This window comes from Dreissena polymorpha, chromosome 3, assembly GCF_020536995.1.
Source record: "Dreissena polymorpha isolate Duluth1 chromosome 3, UMN_Dpol_1.0, whole genome shotgun sequence".
Classification (NCBI taxonomy): domain Eukaryota; kingdom Metazoa; phylum Mollusca; class Bivalvia; order Myida; family Dreissenidae; genus Dreissena; species Dreissena polymorpha.
The window spans coordinates 150,173,986-150,197,795 of NC_068357.1; the positions used below are offsets into that span (position 1 = coordinate 150,173,986).

Genomic DNA, 23,810 nt, shown 5'->3' on the forward strand with positions numbered 1-23,810 from the left:
ACCTATCTTACTTACGATAATTTGCTTTTCTTTCTAAAAAATCTACACTATTTCTGTAACGATTGTATATCAATGGAATGGGAGTGAATACATTTAAATATGTACAGTGCAATTTGAATGCTTTGAACAATATCTGAAAACAATGCTGATTAGAGATATGAGCAACTAAAACAAGACATCCACTACTAGAATTTCAATTCATAATGACTTGGAAAAACAACAAGCGTTAAAAACAAGGAAATAAAGTCTACAAAGAGTTGATTGAATTTGTAGAATTTCAATCAAGTATGTAATTTGGAAAAAAAAATTATTGAAGATATCATAGAAACAAATGTAGATAATCAGTAGAGATAGCATTTATAAGCATGTAGAAGTTGGTATTTCACTGGGAATTAAAAAATAAAAGATTTATCAAAATTACCAACATCAAACAAACAACACAGCAAGTTCGTGTGCGCCCTTTTACCAAAACACTTTAAAATCCATTTTTTACCGCTTGAGATCGAAGAAAACTATGTTGACTGTGTCAACATCAGATGCAGGAAAACAGTGTAGCTTTCATAAGTGCTTGCTTATTGTGTCACCTATTACCAAATAACGTGTGCAAAATATTTTAGCGTCCAACAATTACACCCCACCCACCCATATGACCAGAAGAGCAAAACAGAATCAAAAAGGTCACATGTGTCTTTATCACAGAACATTCCTATCTGGGAATCATTAAAATAAAATAAAAATATCATTTGAATGCAGTCGCAGCCATATCACAGGAATATTGGTTAGAATCACTACAATCTATCCTTAATAACTTTTGTACCTATTTGGGACTGATTCCAGTAAAGAATACTCAATTTTTGACGAGATTAAAAAACTAAACAAACAAAAACAATGTAAACAAAAAACCAACAATCACTAAAGCAGTGTCTAGCTATATATTTTAAACCCCAATTTCTCAAAACAAGAATTCAAACTTAACAGTTTAACAAGTTCAAATATTTTAAAATTTACCTATCTATCTATAATATTTATTTTTACCCCAAAAATCATGCTTAAACGTCTTTTGATTTAAGAAATTAGAAATTTAAATTTTCTTTGTTCTTATTTTCCTGGGCAGGGGTACACAGAGCTCTTCAACTCTGGGAGTGCAGCGAGCCCGTTTAGCAGACGGCGAGACTCTGTACGGATCGTAATCATCTTTGATCATTGTCCGACTCCTCGGTCGAGCTAGCTGCTGCAGACGCAACGTTGCTATGGCGTTGAGGGCAGAGTTTTCCACCAGCCACTGTACAGGGCGTTCATCCTTGAAGTCTTTGTGGTAATTTTTTGCCATGGCCAGGGTCTCGATTCTTTCCGTGTGGGTTGAACGCAGTGCAGTTTCTGGTACCGGATTGTACTGTCCCCATTCCGTCTCGTACACGCCGTACCGGTCCTGGCGAGGTTTGGGTAGAGCCAACTGCTCTATACGTTGACTAGGGGACGCGTTCTTCGCACTCTCTGCGACGGTCATGTAGGGCGATCTTTCCAGTTTGTGGTCCAGATGGATGGTCTTGTGTCGGCTCAACTGAAGGATTCGCTCGGTTGTTGGGGCGTTTTTTGCCTGTTCTGAGACTGCCCACACTGGCGTGATTCTGAAATGTAGTTTTTACATTGTCAGTGCAATCCCTTGAACCCAGCTAACTACAGACTAGCTACATCTAAATATATTGTCCATTGATTGCCGGGAACAAGTCGTTCAAAATTAAACCAGTTGGTTTAAAATAACCATGGTTTAAAATTTGAAAACAAATATCTCTTTCTTTAATGGCATTGACTTCACTATTAAGACTAAAACTAGTAAATGTATTGTGATGATTTTTGCCAAGGACATATTTATCAAGAATTATCAAATCTATTTGGTAGGCTCTTATGGCTTCAATAGACACATTACAGTGTAAATATCTATTAACTGGATCCAGTTCCTGGTGAAACCATGTGCTGAAAAAACTGTGAAAATGTTGTCAACAAATAGAAACATGGTGACTTCCCTTGTGTGAGCTAAAGTGGCATCCAGGAGTGTTAACCCTTTGCCACTTAGATATGTATTAGGACGCATTTGTAGTCACTTAGAAAGTTAACTTCAATTAAAGACCTTTCTTAATAGATTCAAGTTTTAAAGGCTTCATTACCAACCCATAGATACTGATAAACAGCATAAAACCTGAACAGACTGCAAGTTACTTGCAGGCTGACTGGTTTAATGCTGTTTGGCCATTTTCCCTTTGCTTCTGAATGGGTAAGGGTTGAACTACTGCGAGCATCAACTATGAGTCTATGGTTCAAATGATGTGCCCATCTAACTAACTACGGTGAAATTTGTGATGACCTATTCTACTAAACTACATGCAAAAAGGTAGACTTCCATCATTAATATTCCCATGTATACCGGTACTCAAAATGAATATATATCAAACGTAAAGGGGTGTGTAATTGCACAATCATAATCACACGAATACTGGTAGCTTCTTTACAGTTATGCATTTTTAGGACATTATGATGCATAAAGACATTGTTCATTACCGACATTTATTGAATGTTAAAGTCAAAAATTAAAAACTGTGCAATGATTTGTTTTGGAAATGTGCATCATCCCGAAGCAATAATCCTATATCTTGAATAGTTTTGTCTTTTTCTTGTCTATCTTCTTTTCTCTGTTTTTTCTAGGCAGAGGCTGACAGAGTACCTTCAGTCTGGGAGAGCATCTGACAGTTAGAGCCGTAGGAGGTACAACAAACGGATCAAAGTCCTCCATTTTGTGCTTGTATCGACTCAGAGGTCGAGCTAATCCCTGTACTCGAACGCTTGGGGAAGCTTTCAAAGCCCCTGGAAACACCCGGAACGGATCAGGATTCTCTACCTCCTCCAGGTAGTCATCATGAGTGTCCTTTGGCTGTGATAATCGTAAAAGTCTTGGGTTTATTGCAAGTGGGTATTTCGCTGCGTCGCTCACTAGGTGAAGATCTTCCTTACTTGTGAAGAACTTCTTTCGACGATCCACTTCCTGTTCATGGGTAAATCTCGGCTGAGAAAGGTTTTCAATGATAGCAGAAGGCTTGACACGTAGAGCTTCTGGTGTGACAGGAATCGGGAGGATTCGAGGCAAAAAGAAATTGGGTGACAAAATGCGCTGGGCGCTCAGTCGGGCAAAATATTCTGTGGATTCGCGAGTAAGAGCTTCTTTACTTACTTTGACAGGTAATGGTCTAAAAATAATGGCAATAAATATTTACCTACTAGGAAAGTGTACATAAAAATGGCACAATAAACAGCACAAATTATCATATGTTGATACTAATATTGAAATCTGCTAAAGGTATAATCTAAATAGATTGCTAGATATACAGACTGTGTTATTTATCATACATGTAGATAAAAGTGACTTATCCATTTACTTTTATTGGCTGCCTTAACCCAGTCTTTAAGATTAAATTAAGGTAACAAAACCTTAATCAAATTTTAAAGGAGACTTCTGTAGTTATTAAACCCAGACCAGCCAAATCGAACCAAAACCACTTAACAGTACTAGGCATAACATATACAGTACTATAACAGACAGTGTTTAAATGTAAGAACATTCTTAGTCAAGGGCCAAAGAGATATACATTGTATACAACTGTATTGGTCAGCAAAAAAACTGCCAAGGGCCTGGAAATATATGTGAAAGTATTGGTTGCTATAGAAACAGTCATGACCCTCAGGAAAATCTCTTAAAGTCTTGGTTGCCTTAGCAATAGTTCTGGCCTTATCAGCAATATCAAAAAGTCACAGTTGAAATATTAACAGTCATTACCCTTGTGGTAATCTCTGAAAGTCTTGGCTGTCTTAGCCAAAGTCCTGGCCTTAGCAACAATATCCGAAAATCACAGTTCAAATATCAAAAGTCATTACCCTTGTGGTAATCTCTGCAAGTATTTCTTGCAATAGCAATAGTCTTGGGCTGGGAGCAATATGTTAAAGTCTTTATTGCCAATTCTACAGAACATTGCCTAGTAGCGATATGTGAAAGTCTTGATTGCCAATTCAACAGAAAATTGCCTAGGAGACATATGTAAAAGTCTTGATTGCCAATTCAACAGAACTTTGCCTAGTAGCGATATGTGTAAGTCTTGATTACCAATTCAACAGAACTTTGCCTAGTAGCGATATGTAAAAGTCTTGATTGCCAATTCAACAGAACTTTGCCTAGTAGCGATATGTGTAAGTCTTGATTGCCAATTCAACAGAACTTTGCCTAGTAGACATTATGTCACATATGTGAAAGTCTTGATTGCCAATTCAACAGAACTTTGCCTAGTAGCGATATGTGTAAGTCTTGATTACCAATACAACAGAACTTTGCCTGTAAGCAATATGTGAAAGTTTTGATCGCCAATTTAACAGAACTTTGCCTAGTAGCGATATGTGTAAGTCTTGATTACCAATACAACAGAACTTTGCCTGTAAGCAATATGTGAAAGTTTTGATTGCCAATTTAACAGAACTTTGCCTAGTAGCGATATGTGTAAGTTTTGATTGCCAATTCAACAGAACTTTACCTAGTAGACATATGAAGAAGTTTTGATTGCCAATTCAACAGAACTTTGCCTAGTAGCGATATGTGTAAGTCTTCATTGCCAATTCAACAGAACTTTGCCTAGTAGCGATATGTGTAAGTCTTGATTGCCAATTCAACAGAACTTTGCTTTGAAGCGATATGTAAAAGTTTTGATTGCGAATTCAACAGAACTTTGCCTAGTAGCGATATGTGAAAGTTTTGATTGCCAATTCAACAGAACTTTGCTTAGAAGCGATATGTGAAAGTCTTGATTGTCAATTCAACAGAACTTTGCCTGGTAGCAATATGTGAAAGTCTTGATTGCCAATTCAACAGAACTTTGCCTAGTAGCGATATGTGAAAGTCTTTATTGCCAATTCAACAGAACTTGGCCTAGTAGCAATATGTGAAAGTTTTGATTGCCAATTCAACAGAACTTTGCCTAGTAGCGATATGTGAAAGTCTTGATTGTCAATTCAACAGAACTTTGCTTAGAAGCGATATGTGAAAGTCTTGATTGTCAATTCAACAGAACTTGGCCTTGGAGCAACATGTGAAGGTTTTGATTGCCAAATCAACAGAACTTTGCCTAGTCGCGATATGTAAAAGTCTTTATTGAGAATTCAACAGAACTTGGCCTTGGAGCAACATGTGAAAGTCTTCATTGCCAATTCAGCAAAACTTGGCCTGGATACTTGAAAGCCTTTATTGCCAATCCAACAGAACTTTGCCTGAGAGTGATATGTGAAAGTCTTCATTGCCAATTCAACGGAACTTGGCCTGGATGCAATTTGTGAAAGTCTTCATTGCCAATTTAACAGTACTTTGCTTGTTAGCAATATGTGAAAGTCTTGGTTGCGATATCAATAAGCTACGCTGAACTCCTTGGTTGCCATGATTACTCACCTGTCCCCTTTCCAGCTGGGGTGTGGGGCTCTGTGCTGGGCCAACTGTTGGACCCTCTGTGTGGCAACTGGAAACATACACTCACAAAATGCACAATATGGTAAGGGATTTAAAAAAAACAAGAGATGTGTTTGTCAGAAACACAATGCCTCCTAATGCGCCACTTATTTTTTTACCTGTGACCTTGAAGGATCACCTTGACCTTGACCTTTCACCACTCAAAATGTGCAGCTCCATGAGATACACATGCATGCCAAATATCAAGTTGCTATGTTCAATATTTCAAAAGTTATTGCAAAACTTTACTGTAAGGTTAAAGTTTTGGGACAGAATGACAGAGTGACAGAATGACGGAATGACAGACGGACAGACAGACAGACAGGCCAAAAACAAAATATCCCCGATCATTCGAACCGGGGACATATAAACACCTGCACATGTTGTGGCCTGTCCCACTGTTGAGAGTGTATACATGTCTTTAAAATCTGTTAATTGTTAAATAACAGATTTATTACAATGTTTGATTGTTAAAATCTGTTATATTGTCGTTTTCATACAATTAACAATATGCTATTTGTCAATCAAGACTGTTTAACCAACCGTTGCAACTTATAACAACCTGCTGTTTTATCCTAGCAATTGACTTAATATTCAACATCAACAAAAAAAGTCAGAGAAAACTATTTACTACTTTGGCACTGAGTCAATGCTCCACTTTCTGAACGGATAAACATAATCAAATTTTGAGGTATAAATACAATTACATTAAGCATGGTTTATTTTTTTTATTTATTACCTGTGGGGAATTACATGGCTGATTTATCCGACACACATAAAAGGTTTTAACAACAAAGATATTATATATTTTGAAAAATGACAAATTAAATTCGAAAGGAAGGGGTGATTTTAAAAAATTAGATTCAAATTTGTATTGTGTTTTTTAATTTAAGACTAAGTTAATCATTAAGAATATGTTGTAGCCTTTTTAAATACCAAAATTTTGAGACAATTTGTTATGTGCCGTTGACAAAAATTATTGTATCTTACAATATTTGTAAAATTATACTATACAATGTAATCTTGTTATCAGCATCTTATAACAACTAAGATGCTGTGAAATTCAATGCAGATTTTTCATTCAAATACAATGTTACAAGAGGCGAAAGATTAAAATAAAAATTTGTAAAAACTACTAGATCAGCACGTTTCGAAATGATCAATAGATTTCGTAACATTTTTCCCCATCAAAACTGATATTTTGATGTTATACAAATATTTGCAATGCTATTCATTCAAATTAATTATTCCATCAGATAGGTTTTATTTCATTGCAAATACCCTGTTGACACATCCGGATTACAAAATATTAATGGTATTTGATCACGGCAGTGTCTCGCAAAATCTTGATTAAAACCAAAGCAAATTGGCATGTTTGAATTGAAAACCCACGTAAGTAGTTAATCCTCAATGAAACCCAATAACCATTCAAACAAGCTTATATTCAACATCCACAATGTTTAATCATGTGTCAGACGAACAATGCCACATTAAGAACATAATTTTATATGGATTTGTTTGAAACATAGAAGGTTTAAAGGAACCAATTTTCAAAGAATTATTTGTAAATGACATCAAATTATGACTTGTATTATCTAAACAAATAAAGAAAAATGTACCCGTTTTCAAGCCAAACCTCAAAAATTAAGCAATTAATATTTACCCTATTAGTGGAAAAACTCATAAAATTGTGTATATCTTTAAAAAAATGTATAATAATAATATTACTGTGTTATATTACCATTATAGACATTGAAAAACCACCTGAAATCTAGAGCTCTAATTCTTTGTCGACTTGGCTATCAAATACTAAAATGCACAGTTTAAAACGTGTTTGATAATCAATCACAAAAACAAACATATATCTGTATCAATTTGAGATAGAGCACTCACTGATCTGTGTGGTGTTGTCCGGTCCGGGCCGCGGTGGGACATAGTCTACCCAGTACACTGACCGTCTGAAAATAGATAAGTATGTCACACTCATAACTGATTTATAACTACAGTTGAGCTGAGCTCTAGGAAAAAGGGGCTTAATGTATGTGTGAAAAGTGTCATACCAGAATAACCTGTGCAGTATGCACAGGCTAATCAGGCATGACACTTTCCACTTTTATAGTAGTTTTTGTTCAAAGGAAGTCTCTTCTTAGCTTTAAACCAGTTAAGGCAGAAAGTGTCGTCCCTGATCAACATGTGCGGACTGCGCAGACTAATATGCACATGCATTAAACACCGTTTTCCCAGATCAAGGCTCATTTTTCAATAAACTCCCGAATCTCACTGACGAGATGAATTGCCAACAAAACTCAGGTTTACCCACAGGCAATATGTCTTACCCTTGCTGTTTGTCTTTTCATATTTATTTCCAACTCATATATTTACCTTCTTTAGGAGGAAAACATCTGTCAAAGTGCCAAGGATAACAAAATAAAATGTTGACCTTAGTTGCCCCCTGTTGTTTTTTCAGTTCTTTCTTGCATGGAGTCAAAAGAGGTTTTCTTTTATTTTTAAAAGCCGCACATTTTCGGTGCCAAGGGCTCACAGACTCCTGCTTATTTACATTCTTGGGCAATAATTCGGCCAAAATGTGTAACAGCCAAAATTGCTCCCTTTATGACCTACATGTTGAGATTGATAAAAGCTATTAAAGATTGAGCGTTATCAGCAAAGCAAATAAGTAAATCGTTTCACAAAATATGGTACGAGATTGTTCATACTTAGAAGGGTTTCAAAAGTTCTTGCAGGGACGTAAAACAAGAATAGGTGGCCCTGTATCGCTCCACTGTTTTTTTTATGCGAAAAAAGTGTGCAATGCGCATGGGTTGAAATGTACACAAGCATGTGACTTTCTCTTTCTATCCCTCGTCCCACTGGGCGCTTAAAGTTGGAAGGGTGAGCATTTTTTATTTATGGAAAACGTTACTACGGTGTTAACTAAACAGACTAAAAAGTCCGGGAATTGTCGCACAGGTCCTTTGCTTATAACGTAGGTACATTTATCTTTCCAAAAGATATTGTCGTTCTTTCTATTTCACATATTTTTAGATGCTGAAGATCAAATCTACGCATGTTCTACAAGATTAATGATAGTTCCTTCATTCAATCATGAATCTTTTTCCAAAATTCCAAAAAGTGTTTGTAGGTTTCAAAGTTTCTGTTACTTATATAGTTCATGACATATGCAAAATACCTAATGACGTAGATCACCTGAACTTTACTTCATTCTTGAGGCATTAGTGAGTGTAGCAGGATTGTTAACGTGGTGAAGAAATTGTTTATTGTACAAAGAAGATATTTGCCTGAGGAAACATAAAGTTACGAGTTTTTCAGGTTCATGAGGTGCCGAAAGGCAGTAGGAATGATAACTTTGTAGAGGTTGTTTGTTAAACAAAGTAAATGTTTATGAGACAAAAAATTGAATTATAATTCATCTAGATGTTGCGATCATGGCAACACTACTTGCATATGGCGTGAGATTTAAAGAGATATCATGACAAACAGTTAGCTTGACCTAACTTTCCTTTACTTATTCCATCTGACATTGGTTACCTGTCATGTTTGTTTTTGAAAAATACTAGGATTGCAATATATTGAAATAAGGTATCTGACCTATTCTCTGATAGGTTGCTAGTAATAGACTTAGCGGCAGTCATGTTATAAACAAGGGGATTGTTCACGGCAGAATATACTTTTAATAGATTCATCTTTTTGAAGTTGGATTCTCCTAACTTTTGTGCTACTGAATATGAAAATCACTTTATTTCAATGTAACAATTTGTTGTTAAGTTTATCTTGAACAAATATTTTTTGCAATCTGTTTATAAATCATAAAATGATGTCATTCAAAAATTTTTTTTGATAAAATAAGGCCTATAATAAAAAAAGCATTTTGAGAATGTTAACATAAAAGAATAATACTAACCATTTGGTGAAAACAAACAAAACAATACAATTTTTTTAATAAAATGTTATATACAAACACGGTTAATGGACTAAATATAAACAAACACGCTTGAGTGTTCTTCTTGTGTTAATGATGTATTAAACTGAGTTAAATTAATATATATAATTTGTTTACCTTTCAATATCTTGCATTTCACATCTTGAATTCAATGCTATTTCAATTAACTGAACAGCGTAACAAACATAATAAAGCAGAATATGCATATGAATCTGATTATACACAGATCCACTATCACATAAATCAAATAATGTTTGTCTATTTCCATGTTCGAAAGATCCTCTTCTAAATTGTTTTACTTCGCGAGTAGACTGAACTCCCAACTTGAAAACAGAAACACTGGTTTCTGTGACACAAATTCACTGAGCACATTTCTAAACAAAATATGTGTTTCTTGTATCTAAAATGTAGTCTTTTTCGTTGACAAACACATTTAATTATTCCTATCAAACTATATGATGTCAGTTGTTAATTCGATTGATATTTGTCATTTCAATGATCATAATTTTCGCTTCACAACGGCGCCATTTGCATACGAAATACCAAACACATTTTATGAAACCGATTTTAATTGGAAGATTGGGAAACGACAGCCAATTATATCGCTCGTTTTAAAAATGCTTAGGCAGAATCTACTAGTGTAAAATGCGGAGAGATTTCGCGGGTTGCGGATATATTAAGCATATGGTCATTTTTGTGACCCCCGGGGCAGGGTCAAATTTGACCCTAGGGGCATAATTTGAACAAAAGAACTAGAGAACTATTCGATGTCACTACATACCGAATATGGTAGCCTTAGGCCCTACGGTTTTTGGACAAGAAGATTTTTTAAGTTTGCACAAAAAAGGCTTTATATAAGCATTTGTTCAATTTTGTGACCCCTGGGGCATGGTCAAATTTGACCCCAGGGGCATAATTTGAAGAAATTTGGTAGAGGACTATCAGATGTCTCTACATACCCAATTTGATAACCCTAGGCCCAATGGTTATGGACAAGAAGATTTTATAAGTTTTCACAAAATAGGCCTTAAATAAGCAAATTTTCAATTTGTGACCTCCGAGGGGATCAAATTTGACCCCAGGGGCATAATTTGAACAAATTTGAAAGAGGTTCACCCAAGTAACATTCCTGAGAAATTTCATCAGAATTGGACCAGCACTTTAGGAGAAGATGTTTACCGTAAAAGGTTGTGTATAAGGCGCACATTTTTACCCCCAAATTTAATTTTAAAAACTTGATGCGCGTTATGCACAACTACAGCCATGCCAAGACATTTTTTCCTGTCAGTTACCCAGCTACGATAACTAGCATCATTCTGTTCCCTGTTGTTTATCTGTAACTATGTTAATAATTGTGTTATATTTACGATCTGAATATAGATGGACAAACGTTATAAAGTTAACATTAATATTTTCTATCTTTTTCAGGTACATACAGAGCATTGAAATCAAATAAATTTGAAGAAGAAAATGAAAAACAAGGAAGCCATTTTATTTTAACTTTTTCCCACAATATTATACCCTACTGTACTAGGGTTACACAATTTATTTTGGGGCACTTGTCGATTTACAATAATATGTCGGCAAGGTCTTTCCCTATATATTTATTATTATTTTTCTTGCTTTTCAAATGTGTTAATAAAATTGATGTTGTGTTTGTTTACACGTTTTCATACGTCTTGTCAAGATTGGGGTTGTGATTATCAAGCAATTTGCGTCACCTGTCAAGTTTTGTGTAGCTGGGCTATTATCAAAACATGCATACCGGCAAACGACTTCACACCTCCAAAAAAGTTAACGCACGGACGGACGCACCCACGCACCCACGACGGACAAAGGACCATGACATAAGCCCCGCTGGCCTCTGGCCAGTGGAGCTAAAAATCACTTCTCATATTGGACAGTCTAGTCTCTCTAACAACTAAACAAAATAAAGGCTTTAGCGAGAAACTATGGTATCTCCAATAAAAGTGTCTGGCAAATAAAACAGTCTCCCATTAAACCTTCATTTTTTACCTGCTTTGTGCTTTCCCCAGCTGATCTAGGGTCATTCCTGACCCGCAGTAGTGTTTTACCATGCGCTCTATCTGATATTGACGACCAGCCATCATTTTCGCTGTTTTGATGTGTCAACTTAATTGTTGTTTCACTTTTCTCTTCTAATTTTTGCTCTAGTATCTTACACAAATTATGATCATATTACTGCCATATTGGCAATCAATTTCATAAGTTTGCTTAATATTAAGTTATATGTATTCATATTCAATTTTACAACAAATATAAACAAAACCAAAGTAAATATTTATGTTAACACAATATTAGAAATTTCAGTCTATCATTTACAGCACCAATCAGACCAGTCTGTGTAAGCTGAAGCAAACATTACCAAAGTATGTTCTGTTTTCCACAGAATTGACATCACTTCTTACTCATCAAGATATTAAAGCCAATCAAGTTTACTTTTTGCAGTCTCACCCAAAAAACAACGTATGCCTCTATCCACTTTGCTCAAAAGTCACTCTATTTTTTGTACACTACACATATAAAATCAATTTTGCATAGTTATTTTGTCTCGTTAGCTAATAAATAATAAAACAAAAGAAAAAAATAATCATATGACAAGCATATCACTAGACAATGCTTTGCATAACAGAATAACACTGACTGGCAATGTTTTATGTAATGGGTAGTTGTTCTATAGTTTGGGACATAAAGCCTGACTCAGGAGACACCATTCCCACAGTCGACTTAATTGTTCCTAAATAGGCATGGACGATAATGGGCTTATCTGAATATCTCTGCTTCAATTGTTTTAAACATCCCACAGTATGCAGACTTTAAAGCTAATTATGTAACTATCATATGAGTGCTTTATTTTCATCCTTTACCACTTAGATATGTATTTTTACTCATGAGTAGTCCCTCAGAAAGTTAAATTTAATCAAAGACCTTTCTTACTATATTCAAGTTTTAAAGGCCTCAGAAATTTTCAGAAATTTAAGAAGCCAATTAGAGATTTTTCTAGCAAATGCTTGTTTTGGCTTTTGCTACTTATAACAAGTTAAATAATGAAAAGCTGTTTTGGGTTCCATGCCAAAAGACAAACTTTTAAAAAGTTAAATATTCACTGATCTTAAATAGGGTAATTTTTAGCCATAAAAAAATGAAAGCAAATCAAAAACATTATCCTGATTCTCATTGCAACAAAACAACAAAATATATTTGCATTAGCATAGTATGGTATTTTATTTCTTCGTGCACTGACAACATACACAGCCCATTAATAAATCTTAAATCTTAAATAAATCAAAAGTCTTAAAAAAAACTGACAAATATGCACTAAGGGTCTCCGCATCGCCTACACTGCTTTAAAGTGTTACATTTAAATCAATAGAAGTTCAACCGGGATTATCTGTTAGATAACAAACAGCAATAGATTTTAATGACCACTTTATAAGCAATGCCTACTGACAATATTCTTTGTCATTGATTAAAAACAGCCATGAATGCTTGTATAAAATATCACCATGTGCTATTACTTATCAATATCTGTGAAACGATTCTGCTTAATTGGCTAAACGGGTATTATAATATTATTTCATGCACCATTTAGAGTAACGATTCTCATCTATTAACGCCTATTGATTGACTAAACAGAGACAAAGAAAAATCATGGAACACAAAGCTCTCTAAATGATCGAACTGAGTTGTAAGGAACATTTCTGTTCCAGTTTAGAATATCACTTACCAACGGATATGTATTATTTACCAAGGTTAATTGTGGAACTGTTGTACATGTGTATGCTAATTATAGAAATGTTGCACAGATACGTCAGATTGAACCTCCAGTGTTTTTTCACCATTTTGGGAATGGGGCCGGATCCCATTTGATTGGGAAAATTTGCGGCATTTTTACTAAAGTTGGGAAATTAGTGATGTTGTTTTTTTGCTTAAAAATGCTTCAACATTGAGAATACATGTGTTTTCAGTATTATATTTACTATGGTTGATTTTATATGGATAGATGAAAAAAATATTGAGATCTAAAAAAAAATGTTTTTTGTGGAAACCTTCCATTGGGAATTTTTAGATCCCATTTGGGAAAAATATATACTTTTTTCCATTGGGTATGGGGCCGATTACCGGACCTGATTTTGAATGAAAAAAAAACACTGACCTCCAATATGTTACTGAATATTGTCCATCATACGTTGTGACTTTTTTCTTCTTAAATTTGTTTTAAATTATACTATTGGCTTATAAGGCAGTTTCATTCATACATGCCATAGTGTGTGAATTCCCGTGAATAATAAAATCTCATTTGAAGCATTTTAATGACTTACTTATTTTAATGGTTTGACTGATAGTAAGTGCTTTTCTAAACCTGATTTTTATAATACACAGGATAATTAATTTAGAACTTTTGGGCTTCATAGCCATAAAACACAAACGCAAAATTTCATTTTTCTGTTCTTATATTTTCTTTTAACCAACTGCATGGAGTGATCATACACAAAGTTTTCAAATTTCGTCCAATCTTTACCCAGCCGATTTATTAGCGGATAGACTTATGACTGAGTTTTTATGATACTTATAATTATAATGGCTGACCACATTAATAGGACTATCATCAGAAACAAAACGTTTAAAAATCTCAACATAACGTAATATATGTCTCTATGCAAAGTTGTGAAAATAAGATGCTATACATCGGAGGACAAATTTCCCAGCATGCAAAGGGTAAAATAAATCCTGTAACTCATATTGGCAGCAATAACTCCACATAATCAGTCTCTATTGACAATTGCAAGAAAAAGGTCGTAAAACCTAATCTCAGTAAGCAAATTAAAACAAACTTATATTCACTGTAAATTATCAGGGATCTCTTTTTTTATATATCAATCCTTGTCAGAGGTTTTCAAACACAAACTAATCCATTTAAAACCATGCGTGCAATATCTTGTTATCTTGCATAAACTCACTTCTAAAACATAAGTACTTGATTGCGTGAACATAAGATCACTTCAAACAATATTTTATGCTTCAAAACTCGTGCATTAATTATCAATATTTACCAAGGAGCTTTAAACCTCAGTGACATTGCCACAATTACGCAAGATTTATTCTGAACATGTCACACATTTGGTCACAATTGTCCGAGTTTTATCCTGAACATGTCACACATTTGGTCACAATTGCCCGAGTTTTATCCTGAACATGTCACACATTTGGTCACAATTGCCCGAGTTTTATCCTAGATATGTCATTATTTTGGCTACAATTGTACAAAATGTATCCAGGACATGTCATGATTTTGGCTTTGATTGCCCAAAACTTTTCCTGGACATGTCAGAATTTTGGCTTTGATTGGCCAAGATTATTTGCTTTGGACATGTCATAATTTTGCCTTTGATTGCTCAAGATTATCATAGACATGTCATAATTTCGGCTATGATTGCTCAAGATTTATTATAGACATGTCATAATTTTGGCTATGATTGCTCAAGATTTATCATAGACATGTCATAATTTTGGCTATGATAGCCCACGATGTATCCTAAACGTATTACTCTTTATGAGTGGGGAACAAAATGTGAATAACCAATTTTAAAAGGACTGTCAACCACGACGACGTAGAAAAGAAGTTGTAAAATACCGTATTTTTTTTACAATTATTAGTTTATATTGATGAAATATCACGACTGGTATTTTACATTACTTGAAAAAAGTTGTTAAGTTTTCATATTTTCAGTATATTTGGTAATAAATTTTACTGGGTATGTCTACCAGGTAACTACCAGTTAACTATAAATAACGCCAGTAGATTGATCATCATCGTCACGTGGTAAACCCAGGAAAGCTAATTGTACATGCCTAGTGAATTGTATATATCTAATATAGAAAATGATCAATCTGCTAGCGTTATTTATAGTGTGTATATCGTTATGTCACCTATTTTCGCGACGTACTTTCGATTTCACATAGCGAAATTTTATTACCAAATATACTGAAATATGAACTTTTTTCAAGTAATGTAATATACCAGTCGTGATATTTTAATCAATATAAACTAAAAATTGTAAAAAATACGGTATTTTAGAACTTTTCTTTTTTCGTAATTTCGTGGTTGACAGTCCCTTTAAATCACTGATATTCCCTTAAAAACTACAGCAAAGCTTACAAAAATACCTCATAAATTGCAATATGCCCAGGAGCAGTCAATTATATATCATTCTCCTTACAATTGAAGACAATTAATGGACCAACTGAGCTATACATGCATAATACTATTATTGTACACAAATCTGGTCTAGAATTATATCTGTCTTTTAGATTTACAATTTTACTATGTAGTAATAGTGTAGGGTATTGAAATAAAACCCCTGTGTACATTTAAGAGTTTTATTACAGATTAAAAGGAACTATTATCTGAATATCTTCTTAATCCTACCAAAATACAGGACAAGTCCACATAAATTGAACAAATAGTAATGTTTTTCTCTTTTATATATAGGCAGGCTAAAAACCACCAAAGTATCAATCACATATAATAAAAGACAAATTTTACCACATCTTCAAGAACAAAATAACAATGTAAAAAGAATTATAAACTAAAGTTAATTGCTTCTGTCTTACAATATTTACAATTCTTTTTTTAAGTATATGCTTTGCAGAAATAAAAGAATTGTAAATATACTTAATTTAAAATGAATCACCTATCAAATTTCAAATGAATGAATGTACGCCAGTATTGACTTCCATTTATTACATTATGACTACCATACAATAGAGGTAAATGTTTTACCGATCAAAATCAATAGATACCAATTAATCATTGTTAGAGAAAAACATAGTTCGACAATTATTCACATGAACATGAGAAGAGTAATGATGACTTTAAATCAATTATAACTTATCTATAAACTAATCATTATATTGAGTAAATTAAATTAAATTACCCATACAAATGTCCTTTGATCATAGGTTTGTAAGATTTTGAGAGTTTTGTTTAAAGGATTTTTTCATTTGCTTCATGTTTAGTTCCTTAATGTGAAATCCTTCATTTATAACACTTCAAAATGATCTCTTTTTTCGAATCTCTTTTGAAAATATTCGCTCAACTCCCGCCATGTTGTTATCATATACATTTTTATTATCCAAGGCATATAGTGAGTAGTTAGACTTCACTGAAAAATATGGCACTAAATATTTATTAATTTTGAGTAAGGGTTTTTTGTGCAATATTAACATTTTATTCATTATTTTCATATACATCCATATAGAAAGATCGGTGAAATAGGTCAGTGAATGGGTAATGTGAATAGAATTTATTCACAATTAATACTACTAATTATATACTATTAAATCTATAATGCTTTTTGGTCCATGCATATTTGTCATAACTGTCCATATTCTTGTACCTTATAAAATATATAGTACTATAATAGTCACCGGCGGCTATTTCAGGAGTATATACACAGCGAGAATGTTTCTTTAATTGATTATTTATTTCTTATTTGCTTCTGAAGAGAAGATTTCCAGGGATTTTTTTTATACATGTATATAATTGGGGCTTGATATTTTTTGTGGGTAATATGAAAAGACATGCAATAATTATCAAAGAAGGGCAACAAAGAGTGATAATATATCATGTACAGTACACTCCTAGTGAAGCCCCCGGGGGCTGTTTTAGTCGACAAAACTTCAATCCAAAGTACAGTTTGTCAACCATGCAGTTACAGATAATCAGCAGTTCTGATTAATTTGTTTTCAATCTTCCATAATGTCCCAATAAAACCAAAATGATAAGTGTCTAAGGTATACATTAGGTAAAGGAATAAATTAACAAAGTTTTAGCAAGAAAGCTTTAGTATTATGCTTACAGGGGGGATAAATGCAGCAAAAAGTTAACCGGAACTGATTGAATGAGTTAATTTTTGTTTTGAAATGTGCATATGGATATAGAAGGCTTTATTATTTTCAAATAAACTTTTTGCTGATTGAAAACAAATGCCATGACAATGTTTTGAAATACTAGTTCTGTAAATTGAATGATTTTTAATAATTTTCCAAAGGGTGAACTTTAATTGGCTATTTTTGACCAAAAAACTGCATATGCCGTCTGGCCTAACCTGTTATCATACAAAATAAATTTTACCCTTTATTTTTACATCTTCTCACATTAACACTAAATCCCGAAAGAAATAATTATTGTGGTCAAAAGAATTAACGTTTTTTGCCGGGTGATTCTAAACTGGTTGACTGATTGTATGTTTCCCCAGTTTTCTGAAAAATAATGCTGCATAACAGAATGAAGCAAATTTCTTTATTTAAAGTAATTATCTCATCACATTACCTTTAAATACAATGCAACGATAAATTAATGCCTGTAAGTAGTGCGGGATAATAAAAGGAGTATCAGCTTTGACTAACATGTCATTGTACCGTTCTCCACCCACTAAAATGTAAACTAAATGGCAATTCTACTTTCAGTTCGGTCGCTTTTACTTACCGGTCCTCTAGAAATCCAGGCGGGACCTGTTTCGGCCGCGACAACACATCTATTCTTCGGTTACTTTGTTCTGGAACAGAGGGTGGAGATTTAACGGTATCGCGTCAATTATTTATTTATATAAATGGTAATAAACAGAGAAAGTAAAACTTACCTTCCACTGCGGCGGACATTTTTAGAACTGCGACGCGCGCACATATCAACCGTAGCCATGGACGCTTTCGATTACTTGCCTTGATAACCTCCCTTGATTGCAACACGGAGGCGGGAAATTTGAAAATCAAAATTGTCCTCCAATAAATTTAGTAGAAATGAAAAAGATATGCGAAGGTAACAGATTTTTTGTTACATGTTATGCATTTAATGTTGCATATTTTCAGTGATTTGATGCATACAATTAATTGTCTCTTAAAGCAAGTGACACAGAACTATGTAGAACTGTACATATAGAGACCCGTTCAGTTTTTGTGACCCCAAACGTTGTAACACTCAACATGGGTCGTTGTAAAATTTTAACATTGCGCATATATATTTGTTCTAATTGATGGATACTTTTTAGATACTTAAACATTAATAATGTTTAGTGATTTTAATTGAAGTTAGTATTAATCCTCTTAGCCCACGGACAGTCCCGGATTACAAATTGGGCAGAGTTGACATTTGCCTATGGGTCCGCGACTTTTAACGGCTCGATGTGATCGTAACGGAAAAAAAAAGTTTAGTAACTTACCTAGCTACTTATCCTAATTTAATGACTTGACAACGCCATTTTTTTTATTTTTAATGTTCTGATTAAAGGCTTCACACTGTCTTACCCAGTGATAATCATTTATGATTGGCAAAACCGTATTGTTTTGCAGCTTGCGGTTGATTTCGTTTTTATAGATGTTCCATTGGAGGCACAGACTTTGAAATCTACTGGACACTGGCGTTTTAGTAGGCTATAAGCGGACTAAGGACCTGAGGCATGGGCCCAAACACTATCACTACCTATGGGCCTCCACGGTTCTTAATTCGACACTGCCCGCAGATGTACCAGTTTAGCAGACATTGAAGGGTGCCCGCAGATGTACCAGTTTAGCAGACATTGAAGGGTGCCCGCAGATGTACCAGTTTAGCAGACATTGAAGGGCGTACGCAAAACCTTGATTACCACACGTCATTCACGTGAACTTAAATTTAGAAAAAAAACTTTTACTTGATAAACCTGTGATTGACATTAACGATTTGTAAATTGAATTTTTAAGCAATACCATAATTATGCGTTGCAAGTCCCTATAAAGTAATGCATATAATACATCACAAATATCCTTCATGTAATGGATTAATTATCAGCACTCAAATGTTTAGGCCAATACACCTTTCATCGCTTGTGAATAAACCATGACAACATACAACATAATAAATGTGCACTAGTAATAATATTAAATCAAAGAAACAATAACAAAAGAATAAAAACAATTTGTAAAGTTCACTGAAATGGGTGCGTTAATGAGCAAGGTATATACAGAAAATAAAAAGGTATACTATACATGTAGATGTACATAGCGGTATACGATTTCATTTTTCGTACTCCTGCTTTGAGTCCAATAATGTTACACAGCTACGCACGGAAAGGATGGTTTTATAGAATGGTTTAAGCCGGAAAAAAATGATAATGGACAGAGATCCATTGCGGCAGTGGCGAGAAATGTTGCACGTATTTCTACACATGCTAGCGAGCGTTGTGCAGCTAGCTTCGAACCTCGTGACGTTTCATTATTCTTATTGCAAAACACGTGCCAACGGAAATGTCGCACCTTATGAAGCAAATGTGTGTTTATGTGGGTCTTTATTAGAGTTAGTTTGATAAGATTTACATCTAGCCTGCCATATGCTTATTAATACATGTATTGCGATAATTAATTGTATTGTGAACATCAAGCGATTTAATTATCACAAGTTTCTAGTCACTTTAACTCCTAATATCAGTACTCTATAGCGTGCTCCATTTTCCGTCGTCTGGAGAATTTCAAGATCACCAGTTTGTCGCTTTTTAGTTTCAATTAAATAGAGAAAAAAAAAACGTTATTCAAGTAAAATCTACCCAGACACCAACAATTAGTGACGTGTAAACAGACAATTAGTAAACTGGCTTATATATTCTTTCTCTTCATAATTTATATGCAAATATAAAGCCAAATATGGGGTTTAACGCGTTTATGCTGTGATAAAACAATAGCCTCAATACCAGACAAGCGAAATTATATAATTCAGGAGGAGGATTGTCCCTTTGGTTTACCAAGCCCGCTCTTTTCTGAAATACCTGATGCATTGGTATTCATTCACATTTTATGTTTCTATATATGAAAAGAATGCGAGGTAAAATCGTTATAAAAAAGGTGCGTGGTTGAATTGTTATCTCTGTTTTGTGGTTAGCTGCGGTTAGATACCTAGATTTTTTCGGTTGTTTTATATCGGTTAACTACTTTTGTAACCTTGAATACTTTGCGCCTACATATCGCATGTATCTTTGAGAAATGCAATGCATACTTAAGATGCGTTGGTTTAGGTAATTAATCACATAATTACTTGTAGTACCCATGTAAATACGTTGCACGACGTTTCCTTGATCAGTTATTAATATTATCGGTATTTGATGACATATTTTGATTGAACAATTATAAAAGATTAGCGGATTATATTGAACCATCTTAGTTTACTAAAACATGGTGTATAGTTGTATATTAATGTTTATCTATCAACTTCAATTTATGGTTTAAAATAAATTATTGCATTTAAATTACATTTCAAACGAAATTCATGAGAAAACGGAATATTGTATTTTGTATAAAATGCATGCATAGCAGTTGCCATTTCCTGTAAATGGATACCGAAAGTGAAACTGGATGTACGTGCGATAACATCAAAATCAGACTTTCCCATGGTTTGACAATTTCAACCCTCGCAGTTTTTATTTGTATTGTGAAATACTGGGTAATACTGATGTTCATACACGCGTATTATTGTGCTACTTGTTACACAAAAGTCACAAATGATAATGAGGTGAAGAAGAAGGATGGTGACGACGAAGATGACGACGATGAAGATAAACGATGACAACTACGACGACGATGGTGATGATGATGATGATGATGTCACCACAAGGACGAAAAATCCATGAACTTTTAGAAAATACACCAAAAAATGACCGATTGCGCTGCTGCCACGAACAACAACTCTGTAACATGGACTGTTTTGTTCGGAACGATTTACTTCCCGTTACAATTACAAAAAAAAGTCGCGCGTATTAAGATTTAGGTTTTGAAATTTGATTTGTATTCAAAAGATGGCATATATCCGGACCGCGTCCCGATTTTTTCCTTCCGGTTCATTTAAAATTATACTGAAATATATGCTTAATTGTGGTGAGGTTTTGTATTGTGGATGGAAGTCAGATTATCCGTGGTAAACCCCACATGTCCGGTAAGGTGACCACTAACCAAACTCACATACTTTCGGGACCTGGCATTGAATCCTGCTCGACTATGTCCGGTAACCGACATTTCTGAGCGTTTAGTATTTATTCATGAGCGTTTTCGGGACGATCCGGAAATGAGAAGATGTGTGACTGGATTGTTCAGACTTTGATGTGACTTAGGCATTTAACTTGATTGATGAAGTAAGGTTTTATTGAATCAAACGGTGCCGTGCAAAATCTCCCTCCACGGATTAAAATCGCAAAAAGGATTAGTTTAAAGACTACACCGTGTTTTCACTGATATCGATTACAAGAAATGCTTGCCAAAAATCTAGCTTTACGCTAACAAGAAGTATTTATTCTACTTTGACCAACATTCGTTGCTAAACGTATCGTATTGTGCGCTATATATTTACATCGGATACTAGAAGGTGTAGTTATTGTAATGTGCTGTCATTTTAAACGATTATTAATACGTAACATTGAATGATAATACATGTACAAACATAAGCAATCAGTCGGCGTGAAATTTGATAGTAACACCTGTATTTTCCCATTCCTAAAAAGACATTCTACACATGGCTATATAATATAATAAATTGTGTACAGGTAAACAATAACGTAGGAGTCCGCAAAAATATTACACCTTCTCGACTCAACAAAACAGACAGATTAGTGTAAAAACTTTGCATGTAATCAAGTTTCAATCGCCCACAACTTATTAAGAAAATTCGCCAATGCCAAATACTCAGCATATTTCTAATATAATCTGTATTCATAGCCTTCAATAGGGGGCTTAGTCAGGCACGTTTTGGCGGGAAACTCACAATGGGGGTCTTAGATCGATAAAACTATCCGATATCAACGGATTTATTATTGCAAAATCTGTTGCCATGATAACGATTAATAAATACCAACGAACCCTGGCGAATTGTATTGACTAAACAAAGGATTTTCATTGACTCTTTACTGATTTTGAAATAACGGACGATTTTTTTGTTTATTTGTATGATTCTTTTTTTGTGTGTCTCTTTTGTTGTTTTTGATGTTTTAAAAAAAGCAATGCACACCTTTAAATCAATCAGATTATACAATCCATGTTGCTCTGAACGGACTGAAACACTTCGTAGTGCAAACAAAAATAATGATTTAAACTTGGATTGCTGTATGCATGAGTGATTTAATAATAGCTCGGTAGGAGAACATGCACGTGTAACTGAAATAATGATTGACCTAATAGTTCATGGAGATATTGGCTCCATATCTTTAAAGAAAACGACGCAAGTATAAATGAACAATTACAAAAGTGCCACCTATTATATTACTCGAATAACAAAAGCTGGTAAGAAGTTATTCATATATATGTAGATACAATTTCCGTCGATTTAGTTTTGACTCAGCGATATTATTTTTTTAAGTTAGCGCTGTTCGTCTACGTGAGAAGCGCAACTGAATTTATGAGCCGCATGTTCGACAACACAGTACATCGACAGTATGTGAATATATGATTTTTTTTCAAATATTCAACTTTTCATTTATCTCGCAGTTCGTCCATTTTGAACATGTGCCAAAATAATGTGTAAATGACTCGCCGCCACACTAGCTCTTAGTTATATATCCGCAACAACGTTGCAGTTGATGCAAATGAAGGATTTGTGGATTGTGATCTTTTAGAAAGTATTCCATCGACTATTTGAAAATTCACAAATATCAACAACTGCCAACGCGTCAATATGTAAATCGTATGTAATTAAACGTTAATACCGCAACGAAAGCAAATCATGCCCTTCTGTTCGTGTTTCATGTCAGTGGAAATACGGGTAATTGCAAATTCCGTGTATATTATGACGTTTATAGTAGTGAACCATATCCAATTCTTGGAATCAACCAAGTCGAATCTACTCATAGGAGTCCATTTAACGAATTGCGCGGCTATCGAGTTCATGAATTGTTTTATGTGCAATTCAACTTTCATCAACTTCGTATGTCCCCACGACCATTCAAACACAGCACGTGATGACTACATTACCACAGATAACATGGGCTCCAGGGTCTATTAATTACCATTTCCTTTCATGTACTTCAGATCGTTCGAATCAAGTGGAGTTGCGAAATTTCTCAGAAAGCAAACAAAAAGCCACTGACGCGCAGATCCTTTCAGGTCCCTGAAAATTCGTTTACAATCGTCATAATTAATCGCATCTGTTGAATTTTCAAATAATAATCAATTCTCACATCAAAGGCTCTCCCGAGAGGGGTGTTCCGCGGATCCCAAGCCAGCAGCGTGCTGAGGAACGCGAGACGCGGATCGATACCCCGGCGTTACTTTGCAACTGTTGAACTC

General features: G+C 34.4%; 1 protein-coding gene and 1 long non-coding RNA gene across 3 annotated transcripts; one reads left to right on the forward strand and one right to left on the reverse strand.

Moving 5' to 3' along the window:
• Positions 1-913: 913 nt before the first annotated feature.
• Positions 914-18,234, reverse strand: LOC127871965 (testicular haploid expressed gene protein-like). Its single transcript, XM_052415264.1, has 5 exons — positions 18,161-18,234; positions 18,007-18,076; positions 7,427-7,491; positions 5,477-5,543; positions 914-1,628 (listed from the first exon to the last, which is right to left on the reverse strand). Exons 1-5 carry the CDS (start codon positions 18,177-18,179, stop codon positions 1,082-1,084), a joined length of 768 nt encoding a protein of 255 aa, XP_052271224.1. The 5' UTR covers positions 18,180-18,234; the 3' UTR covers positions 914-1,081.
• LOC127871966 (uncharacterized) lies at positions 4,296-19,578 on the forward strand. Of its 2 annotated transcripts, none has more exons than XR_008045656.1 (4): positions 4,296-5,080; positions 5,130-5,576; positions 17,988-18,336; positions 18,867-19,578. It is a non-coding gene; the product is annotated as an uncharacterized LOC127871966 (long non-coding RNA). The 2 variants fall into 2 exon arrangements; XR_008045657.1 differs by having other exon boundaries at positions 18,892-19,578.
• Positions 19,579-23,810: the final 4,232 nt, after the last annotated feature.

What these genes read in the sequence shown, in the direction of transcription:
- LOC127871965 (XM_052415264.1), bottom strand. An exon ending in CCTGGATTTCTAGAGGACCG is followed by an intron (nt 7,492 to 18,006) that starts GTAAGTAAAAGC and finishes ATCTATTTTCAG; the next exon opens with ACGGTCAGTGTACTGGGTAG. An exon ending in GGACAACACCACACAGATCA is followed by an intron (nt 5,544 to 7,426) that starts GTGAGTGCTCTA and finishes GTATGTTTCCAG; the next exon opens with TTGCCACACAGAGGGTCCAA.